The 11,530-nt window shown below is 43.5% G+C and overlaps 1 protein-coding gene across 1 annotated transcript; it reads right to left on the reverse strand.

The window, feature by feature from the left end:
- Nucleotides 1–6,790: 6,790 nt before the first annotated feature.
- On the reverse strand, nt 6,791–9,265 carry LOC115777852 (odorant receptor 131-2-like). The gene is made up of 4 exons (XM_030725856.1): nt 9,120–9,265; nt 8,796–8,936; nt 7,261–7,525; nt 6,791–7,189 (listed from the first exon to the last, which is right to left on the reverse strand). The coding sequence occupies exons 1-4, from the start codon at nt 9,263–9,265 to the stop codon at nt 6,791–6,793; spliced, it is 951 nt and encodes a 316-aa protein (XP_030581716.1).
- Between the last annotated feature and the right edge of the window lie 2,265 nt (nt 9,266–11,530).

Here is an 11,530-nt window from a genome sequence, read left to right on the forward strand (position 1 = left end):
CCGCTACAAATGTTTGAGTTACTTTTTAGTAATGCAGGCACTCTAATTCTATCTCCTGCTCTAAATGCACTTTTAAGACCAGAGGGCCAGACACTAATTGGATGTAGCAGACATTTTAATGCTAACTGCAAACACGATGCGCATTGGTTGAGAGCCAAAAAGCTTTTACTGAACATTAAATCTTAAGACTTAGACTAAATGGAACCATAGTTTGCATATTTCCAACCCTTTTCTGAACATACATGTAAGAAGATTTAAAATGGTTCTGACCCTGTGGCTGCATGCAACTTTCTCCATAAAAGAATGATCACATAAAAAAAAAAAACATACATCAATGCAGCCAAAACTCCCACACTTGCTCATTTACTGCACTCCCAGTGCAGACACCCACACTGTGTGTGTGCACACTTTCACAATAAAAACGGAGCCTCACATGAAATCAGCACCAACACATTGAATAAATAACAAAGTTCACACTGAAAACTGTGATGCTATCAGCCTCTCTCGATTCTCCCTGCTGCGACTGAAAATATTTAATTCTTACAATAAGACGTTAATATGGACTGCCAGGAGAGAATAATTCAGCCCGTTGTTGCCAGGAGTTGCATTAATATTGCTTAGCAACAAGTAAAGGTTCTGAGGATGAAGATGATATCTGCAGCATTGTTTCTGTTTTCACCGCATTGCTGCAGGTTTGGCTGAGTGTGAGCCACGTTTCTGTGGCTGCAGGTGTTTCACTTCCCCCTCAGAGACCTGCTCAGGGTTAGACTTGGTTTTAGTCTAGGTTGCGTGGACGCAGGCGTCAGTGAGAGTTATGGGTCGGTCCGGGGAGGAGACATTTCTGACCATCTGACACTTTATAACATGGTCTGATGATTTTTTCGCTGCACCAGTTTTTTTGCACTGTCCATCCATCCATCATCCATCCATCATCCACCATCTATCATCCATCCATCCATCCATCCATCCATCCTCCACCATTATCCATCCATCCATCCATCCATCCATCCATCCATCCATCCATCCATCCATCCATCCATCCATCTATCCATCCATTATCCATCCAGCCATCCATCCATCCATCCATCCATCCATCTATCCATCCATCCATCCATCTATCCATCCATCTATCCATCCATCTATCCATCCCTCCATCCATCCATCCATTCACTTCCACTTAGCTGTTCCAGTGGTCGCGGGGGGGCTTGACTCACGGTGAGAGGCAGGGTACACCCTGTACAGGTCGCCAGCCTGTCCCAGGGCTACATTTTTTTTTTTTGCACTGATTTATGGAAATGCCTTTAAAAGGACCTCAGAAAACTGGCACCAGTTAAGAAGTCAACATAATACTGTAATCTAATCATGTGAGGCTTTAAGGCCAGCCGGTACTGCTTTTAAAAAATGATGCTCTGTGTTTTCATGTAATACTATCACTGCTGGCTTAACTCACAGACAGACCCACAGACAGACCACAGACAGGTGCTGGCTGTAGCTCAGGAGGTAGAGCAGGTCACCTACTGACTGAAAGGTCGGCGGTTTGATTCCTGGCTACTCCAGGCTGCATGCCAATGTATCCTTGGGCAAGATACTTAACCCCAAGTTGCTCTCCGATGCCAGCGTTGCAGTGTGAATGTAGATAATAAAAGCCCTTAGCTTACTTAATCGTGTGAATGGGGTAAACGTGTTGTATAAGCGCTTTGAGTGCTCAGAGTAGAAAAGCACTATATAAGAACTAGTCATTTACTCCCAGACTTGTCTGAGAGTAATGAGCTGATAAAGGCTGCTTTTATGTGCTTAAATATACGTCACATGTTCACATCAGTAATAAACTGTGTGTACTTTAAGTTTAAACCTCCTTTAACAGGTCAGATGTGTTTCTGAAACTCATGAAAATGTGAGAACACAACTTGAAACATGTCTCAGATTTCATGTTTTGTGAAAGCTTTCCGGAGTCATGCACAAACACGGCGGACCGCAAACACCGCAAACAGCTGTGTGTTTGTGTGCCCCTCCCCTACACACAGAGTGGAGCAGGGAAACAAAGGTAACAATAAAAAACGCTGCTCCATATATAGTCAAAGTCGGCGCTGAGCGGTCACCTGAAGCACACCTGCCAGCATCACCGTGGACGGGGGGGACCTGAAGCGTAGTTCAGCTTCCTGGTGTTTCAGAATCCTAAAATTTCCTTCAACACACCTGGCTGGGCTGTGATAGACGTACCTCTAAAAAGTACATCTAAAAGTATGTTAAGAAATGGATGGTTGGAAATCTGGTTGGCTACTTCCTGTTTTATGGGACTAAACTGTGGCCTATCACAGCTCACTGTATTTATTTTAATCTTCCCTTTTAAATATTTTAAAAATGTTATTTCTGATCGGAGTGATGGTACTCAGTGTAAAGATCCAAACAGTTGTTGCTCATGTAGTACTCACTCTGAGAGGACTGAGGACATCCATACATGCAGTAGTGCCTCCCTGCAGGTAAAGTGTAGCTGTAATGCATTTGAACAAGGTTTATACAGTCTCTAATAGCAGACTTCAGGAAATCGCCCTGAGGAATCACAGAGAGGTGTTAGCCTAATGTGGACATAATGGTGCTTTAAGCAGGGCAGTCTGACTTCATCTGCTTCTGAATCTCTCACCGTCTTCCTGCTGGTATTTAATCAGGTTTCTCTGAGCTCAGCTCACTGATTTATGGCAGTGTGACCTGGCTGCTGTTAGCTTTGCTGCAGCTGGAATCCGTCTTAATCTGTCGGCTGCATGTTCGGGTGTAAGAAGCCACAGAGGCCAGCGCTGGACAATAACTACATAAGTTTGATTTTACAGTGCTGCTTACACACACACACACACACACACCACACACACACACACACACACACACACACACACACACACACACACACACACACACACACACACACACACGGTAAATATATTTCTATGTTATGATCTTTTACACTCCACGTTTTAAACAGGAATCTGATATCTTTACATCCCTGTTAATTTGTTCATAGCTCAAGTTAATTTGAAGGTCAGTGATTTATGAATAAAACCTACGATTAATTATAAACTATGAGCCTGAACTACCCAACAATAACTACTTCATTCGCACATCCTTTAATGTATCGATTTCTCTGCTAGTTTTAGCTGAGTATCGTTGTGTTTTTTTCTCTTTGTGGTTCATCTGTGTTTCCTTGTTTTATGTTATTGGTTTTTGTTTTATGAGATGAGAACATTTTTTTTTTGGGGGGGGGGGGGGGGGGGGGGGGGGGGGGGGGGGGGGGGGGGGGGGGGGGGGGGGGGGGGGGGGGTGTGGTGAAAAAGCTGGATGTAAACAAAACCTTCCTCATCTTAGAAATAATGTGAAACTCACAGCTGTCATTAGTGGACCTGTGACATCCGCAGCCTTCATTCAGCCCACAGCTGCTGCTGAGTGCAGGTTGAGCCGGATGTGTTGCGCTGAGGAAAACTCAGAGACTGAGTTTAGTTTGTTGAGGATAAGAAGTCCCCACAGTAAACATTTGGGGGTTTGTATCTGCTGTCTGCTCCTAAAACTGCAGCTCTAATGAGAAAGCTTCTTTTCTGACAATGAAAGCCATCGTTCATTTTCTACATTTTGTTTCACTGTATCAAACAAATTTGCTCCACTTGTCGTGTTAAAGCAGGCTTCAAATGTTTACTGCTGAACACTGCCACAGCAGCTTTGCATGATTTGAAGTTTGAAATAATCCTTATTGATCTTATACAAGCTGGCTTTCTTCAGATTGGCTGCCTCTTGCAAACAGAAGTCCAGTGGACCTGAGATTATTATCAGAGATGTAAGCTCATTCAGAATGTAAAAGAAGAGTCTGAAACTTCTGTTGAATGTGAACATCCAGCTGGAACAGCATTTAAAAGCAGAACAGAGCCACTTCAAGGACTCCACGGTTCCACAAATGTTTATTATATCTTAATATAATGCTTTCAAAAATATTAGTTTGTCTTTCATGTTGTTCAAACAAAGGCCGTAACTAAGAGAGACACCGGGAGTCTCCCCGCGTCTGTAATTACGCGCTGAGCTCTCGGGCGCAGCTTTGGAGCACATACAGAAACAAAGATGATCTATAATTCAGCACATGCAGCCTGAAATCAGCGGTGGAAAAAATGCACCTTCACCACAAAACTCCCTCAAAGCAGAAGGTGAAGCCTCCAGTGCCCTTCTTTAATAAAGCCAGGAGCCTGCTGTGTTTTACTCACCTCTGAGTTCTCGGTCATCCTCCGCAGATGTTAGATTCACCCCATGATGAAGTTTTTTACTCTTCCATGTTCTGAAAAGGATGCAGAGAGAGGTCCAGCAGCAGTCTCCCGAAAAAAAAAAAACCCGCCACCTGCTTCTGCTAAAAACTTTCAGCTCAGCTTTCTGCCCGCTGTTACAGTAAAGTGCAGAGTAGAGATAATAGAGTCCGCCGTGGGCGCGCAGCTCTCCTCCATCTGCAGCGCGTGTTTGCTCCTCTTCTCTCCCGGAGGCGGTCTTCGGCTTCTTCCGTCACATTCCGTAACAAGAGCTCACCTCCGAGCGAGACATGCCTGCAGTGTTTAAGTGTTTTCATGCGTGTTTGCGGCGCGGTGTGGTTCCTCAGGGAGAGTTCAGCTGTACTTTACTGCTGTGTCTGCACTCTTTAAACTGCGCTTCGTAATAGAATTTCATATTTGCATCGTTGTAATACATCATCTGGGATGTGTGTGTGTGTGTGTGTGTGTGTGTGTGTGTGTGTGTGTGTGTGTGTGTGTGTGGCCCTTAATAAAAGTCTGTAAAGTCCCAAATGAGCTCTTTTTGTAAATTGTTGTAATAAACCTGTGATGCGTCCACAGGGAGTTACTGCAGTGCGGTCAGACTGGAACAGCTGACTGTTCATGTTCGGTTCTCATTGACTTTAATCGCTTCCTCTGCAGTTCTGACGGTCTGCCGTTTGTGACCCGCTCCCATCACTCCGTGTGTCTCTTAGCTCCGCGTTAGTTTTTCACCCTGACCCTCTGTAACCTCCTGTGACCCCTTAAATATCCTGGTTTGTCTTTGGCTCATCAGCTTTATAAATAAAGCTTACTTTCTGTTGTGCCTCGGTTTCTGTTCCTGCGCCTCAGCATGACATTTGGAAAGGAAACAAGCTCTGAAGGGCTCTATTGATCTCATAATAAATTCATAAAGGACCTGTTCATTAATTTGTTATTCAAGGGTTATACCAAAGGTTAATTCTACTTGGGGTGTGGCACATGAAAATATGAGCTATGAATAACAGTAACATACAGTAATTGAGAAATCATTGATATAAAACATTTATGAAGACCCTACATGATTCAGACATTCAGCAAAAATAATCCATTTCACAAAGTGTTTCTATCATTTCTGCTTTTATGGGACTATATTCTTTATGTCACTGCTGCTGTTATAATACAGGAACAAGCGCGTTTTATTCACACAATGGGCTATGTGTCTTTGAGATATTTTCTCATATTTTTAAATTTTCTATTTACCTTTTCTTGCAAAGAAACAATATAGAAAAAAAGCCTCTTCCTGAAAAAGGATTAGAAGAGTTTGTATAAGTGATGCGTTGTAACAACAACACGATCAGACTCCTGCTCTGACCTGCTCTGTGGGACCAATCTCACTTTTTTCATGGTACATTATTGCAAAACACAGTTTTCAATGAGAAGACGATTTTTCAAACCAATAATGAGCACATAGCCAGAGCCTTTAAAAACAGGCAGTGTGTATGCACGTCAGACTCTGCTGCAGCTCTGTGAACATGGCGCCATCTAGTTGGGCAGAAAGTACTTTTACTCCTCAGCCTGAGCCTGAGCTCTCTGAAGGCCGACACAGGGAGGATGAGGAGGAGCTTCTTTCCGCGGGCCACTCGGGCCCTGAATTAGGACAGCTGACAGACCACACACACACACAGTTGCACCTTACCACCCCCTGCCACAGTTTTAGAGTATTTTTGATTTTATTTTGATAATTGTTCTGTTGTCGTTTTATCTTAGTGTATATTTCTGAGAATATTTTGGTTAAATGTTGTAAACTATTCTATTCCCTTTGATATTTTTCATCTTTGTGCTACTTTGTGCTAATGTGCACGAGCAGTCATCACAGCATTTCACTGCTAGCTGTACTTTGAATGAAGATGAGAAAAATAAACTTTGAAGTGACCTGAGTAAATGCAGGTCTTTGCCTCTTTTTTTTTCCTTCTTTCATGAACATTTGCAGCTCTGCTCACGGCCGTGCAATAAGAAATTCCTCTCTGATAAGCGCTGCTTGTCCTGTAAGGCTTCAATGACTCCACTTGAGCAGCTTTGCATGATTCAGAGTTCAAAATGAATCCTGCCCTACAGCGGGGCCTCGCTGCAGCCCCCCCCGTTCATCCTTTGTCTCATCCCCTTTCTTCTGATTGGCTGCCCTTCATAACAGAAGATTTGAGCAGCAGGTGTGTGGGCCCCTGATACTTCTGTTACTGCAGGTACGTCGTAGCCTCAAACTCTTCCTGAACAGCACCCAGCAGGTATGAATGCTGGCAGCTGTGTAGGCTACATCGTAGGCTCTACATGGAGTCACTGCAGAAGCATAAAGTAAGAGGACGATGACTATATTAGGAATCTCCCCTGTCTTTGACATCACATAAGGCCGAGGGTAAAATGCTCACAGCAGTTAGAAGCCTGAGTCAAACCTTTATAATTATGTTATATATATTGTAATTTTGTGTATGTTACATCATGTAACTACTGTGTGGTAAATCATGTCAAAGCACAGGAGCAACTTGTCATGTAGAGCTTCTCTGGGATGCCACCATCTGCTTCCTGCTCTTCTTCAGAGATTCAGCACATTCACACCTGAAGTGCAGCCTGAAGTGGCTGCTGAACTTCCTGTCTCTGACGCCGTAGATGAGCGGACTGAGCAGACGTGGAAGCACGTTGGTGAACAGAAACGTGGAAAAAAAGATTTTGGTGCTGTCACGGGGCCACGCTGTGACTAAAATGAGGTTGATGAAGGGGGAAATGTATGACAGCATGCAGAGGAGGAGCTGGACTCCATGCAGCAGGATGGTGTTGTGGGCGTTTTTGGCTGAGGCCCGGTTAGAAGCAGCAACAGCCTGGGCAGCGCAGAGGACCTTCAGGTAGGTGATGATCAGAGTGAGGAAGACGAAGGAGAACAGGAGAACCTGAGGGGGAGAATTCAAGTTCATCTTCAGTTCATTAAACGGACTCATAAACTGACTAAAAACCATTTCACCTGGACAACCAAACTCTGTGCCTCATGGTACGGTGTGTTGTACACATAGGAGGGGTAACAGAGGACTTTGCTCGAGAAGACAGAGAGGGGCTGGGGGGTGAGGATGATGATGACATCTGTGATGGCGGGGATGAAGGAGACCGCCCAGATGAGCGCTATCAGAGCGTAGGTTCGCTGCACGGTACAGACCTGAGAGTGCCGGAGAGGCTGGCAAACAGCAATGTAACGTTCCACCGCCATGCTGGCCAGATTCAGAGGGCTGTTCCTGCATTAACACAGTTCACACACAGCATTGGACTTGTTTATGATTGGCTGAGCTCTTTTTGTACACATCTATCTGCACATAATTGAATTATACTGTGGAAACTGTGATATGTTTCACAGATGATTCTGTACACAGTTTTTAATTCTTTACCACTGAAACAAACACTAAGTACACAATGCTCCAACACAACTGCACAGATGAGTGCTGCTGAAGGGTGAAGCTAGCTTCTTTAAATGACGTCTCTCTGCTGGTGTGTGTACCGCTCAGGCTGTTTGAAAGTGCACTTTACCACTGACTCAACTACATGTCCAGGCTCCTCCAATCCAAAAGACAGTCTCAGTGTTTCTGCAGGCCCTGAAATACGAGCGTGTCCAAAATGAGCGCTCCCAACAGTGTTTTCATCGTTTTAACTTTTCTGGTTGCATCCAATGCCATTTAGTCTACGCAGACTTTTCAGAAATCTGAGGGAATCCATATTTACGTATTTTTCAGGATTTGCCGGAGACAACCGAGCACGTTATTCACACGCACTTTCACCTAGAGGTCGCTCAGGCCGCTGCAGGCCGTAAAACGTGCCTGCAGAAACAACCTGAGGTCATTTGCTGAAAGGAGGACAGGCTCCCATGAATGGACCAGAACACAAACAACCCCAAACACACAACTTCATCACAAGTTTCCAAAATGTTTGAGAGGAACCAGAATACTTTGAGCTGATAGGAAGGCAAAAGGAACTCAATTAACCACTCATTACAAAGTAAGCACAAGAGCATCTCTGAATGCACAACACATCACACCCTGACGCAGACGGGCTGCAGCAGTAAAAGAGCACGCCGGGTACCGCTCCTGTTAGCTGAGAACAGGAAACTGAGGCTACAGGTCACACGGACTCACCAAAACCTGGACAACAGAAGACTGGCTGAACTCCAATGGCCTCCACAGCCAGGAGTTATGAAAAATGCCTTAACTGTTCTGAGAACTGCATTAAGAGTGGTGAGAATGACAGTCCTGATGTGAGAGCTGCAGAGCTGCAGTTTGATAAAGGAATAACTGAATAAACTGCACTGCAGTACATTTAAAACCTTTATAAACCTTTAGTCATCCAGGGCTCATAGTGGGGTCCTTCTGACTGTTGGGTTTTCTCTGTATCATTGTGGGGTCTTTACAGTATGAAGCACCTTGAGGCGGCTGTTTGCTGTGATTTGGTGTTATATAAATAACATTGAATTGACAGGGATGAGTGGACAGAACCTCCTCGCACAGGCACACTTACTTGTTGGTTGTGATGATGATGAGCAGCAGGAAGCAGCAGGGACCAAACATAATGGGGATGGTGTAGGTGAGGATTTGCAGCATGACAGAAACTGTCAGCATAATCATGTCATTGATGACCAGGTGAATGTAAAGCACGTACCTGCAGGAGAGAGCAGACAGCACGTTTCACCTTACCCAGCTGTTCCTCAATTCCTCAAATTACTCCCAGTGTTAGATGACAAAAAAATATCAAATTATCAAATCAGGCTTTGCCCCGGTCACAGTTTTGTTATTTATTGTTGTAAGTGATCTAACATAAGACCTGTACTCTGTCCTGTATCACCTGGGGTCTTGCTGGAAGACCTTGCTCTTAAAATAGGTGTAGACAAACATCCCATTAATGCAGTTGATGATGAGGCCGACAGCAAAGGAGATGAAGTTCTTTGTGAAGGCATCATTCAAGCTGTCCTGATGTCTGCTTGTGTTCATATCACACCTGCTGGAAACCAAAACTCTGTTAAACTCAGTGGATTGAAGGAAGCTGAAGCTCAGGGTGGCTCATATATTTTTAACTTGTATCATATACTGTAAGTCAATAAATAGCACATGGTTCAAATTTGTTCTTCATCCACTGCAACCCCTGAGACAAATACAACAAATCATGTATCAGAGGACATCAGTTATAATTTCAATAAGCTTAAAAAAAGTGGAAAAAAGAGGATTTTATTTTTAAGAGAAAGTGAAAAAAATAATAATTGTGATTCATGTCAATAAAACGTGCCTTCTGTTGTTGGTGAAGTGCACTGAAATATCTGTTATTAAGAACAAGAAAAAAATGCCGCAGTGATTATTGATCCACTCCAGTTTGGGGGGAGGGTTGGCCTTCATGAGAGCAAGAGCAGGTGGGGGGTTAACATTCTTAAAATGATCAATATTCATATCTTTTCACAAAAATATGAAAAAGTTCAGGTTTGAAAGACAGCAGATGAACGCTAAAATGCTCCCTTCTACCTTTAAATGTGATTATCCTGTAGCTAAGTTACAAAATTATTCTGTCACATAACCCTGTAAATGAAAAAAATATATATATGCACTTACTTCAGCACCACGCTGGTCGGGCCTGTGAGGTACTGGGCTGTCCAGCTGCCTGTAAAGAGTGCGAGGAGCAGGAAGGCAGCGGGTTATATAGATCTCCTTCCCTGCTGCAGTGACATGAGATTATCAGGGAGAGGTGGGGAACTGCAGGGCAGAGGGGCTGAAAGGGGTCATCAGTAACACCTGTGTGTGGCTGTCATCACAGATGTTGTTTTCATGCTGAGGAATAGTTTGAGGCAAAATGAAAATTTAGTGAAACAGCATGCTCAGGCAGTGTTACCCTCATACCACACATGAAGACTGAAGATAAGACAGTCACGCTCAGACCAAATAAATTCACCTAAAAACTGGATTTAATCTCCATTTCCTGGATGTGGATTCATTTTTGTGTGTCCACATAATCATTGTTCAAAAATAGCTTTCTTCAGTAACGTGGTGCACCAAAGGTCACACAACAATAAGCAAAGCTGGCAGGTTACCATCTGTTGGTTCCTTCCTGTCTTGGAGAGTAATAGAGATGTTTTTGAGCTTTCTTAAAGATATTAATAAATAATACTATATATATTTGTCACAATAAATTACAAAGTAATAAACAGCTGCCTCATTAGTGAGATGCATCTGCAGCCTTGGTGAGTGTAGCTGCACGTTTTCACTGTTTAGGTAGTGCTTCTGTAATAGAAGCAATATTGCTTATTTGAGCGCCCCCTGCAGTTTATTGCTCTAGATATTACTATGTGTTTATTGCGCTTCACTTACCTCCATAAAGCAGTTTGCAAAAGGGCCACAAATGTCTTTATGTAGGAATAACTCCTGGTTCCTCTGCAAGAGCCGCACTGATGTTTAGGAATGATGCTGACACTCAGGACTCTGTGCTGCTAACATGACTGAGGTTCATTTCAGGCTCATTCTCTTCACGAGGAACAAGAACTCTTGCTTTGACCTCTTACTCAAACAGGCCAGAAATACAGCTGATTCCTGCTCTGGAAAATATTCCAGTAATGCAGGACTTTTTTAACTGTCGCACCAGCTTCATATAAAAATACTTTTGCTGTTAGTTGGATATATTTTTTAAATGTTTGCTTTAGATATGTAAAGCATCTTTAGTGGTGCAAGTTTAAAACATCACAGTTACATCAGGATTTGTTTAACGGTCTTTATAGACAAAGTCACACCAAATCACACGGGTGCCAAACAATAAATACAGATTTGATCCACACATCAGCCTCAGGCTTTTATTATTATTGATGTTATTTAAATCCATCCATCCATCTATCCATCCATCTTCCTCTTATCCAATTTCAGGCAGTCCCAGCTGTGACTGGGTGAGAGGCTGGTTACACCTTGGACAGGTTGCCAGTCTATTGCAGGGAGAAACCATTCACATTCACATTCACCAGTTAATCTAATATGCATGTCTTTGTGGCGTGAGAGGAAACCAGAGTACCTGGAGAGAACCCATGAAGGGACTGGGAGAGCATACAAACACCACACAGAAAGATATGGTATTTAAATAAAAGTCTTTCAAACGGCGTACAGCGCTCAGCGTCATCCATTCATTACTGATATACTCAGAAGATTCACACCAAACACCAAACAAACTGAACTGAGCTGTGATGAAGTCGGAGCTTGTGTCCAGCACACCGTCGGTCAGGTTGAGCT

This window comes from Archocentrus centrarchus, unplaced genomic scaffold, assembly GCF_007364275.1.
Source record: "Archocentrus centrarchus isolate MPI-CPG fArcCen1 unplaced genomic scaffold, fArcCen1 scaffold_80_ctg1, whole genome shotgun sequence".
NCBI lineage: Eukaryota > Metazoa > Chordata > Actinopteri > Cichliformes > Cichlidae > Archocentrus > Archocentrus centrarchus.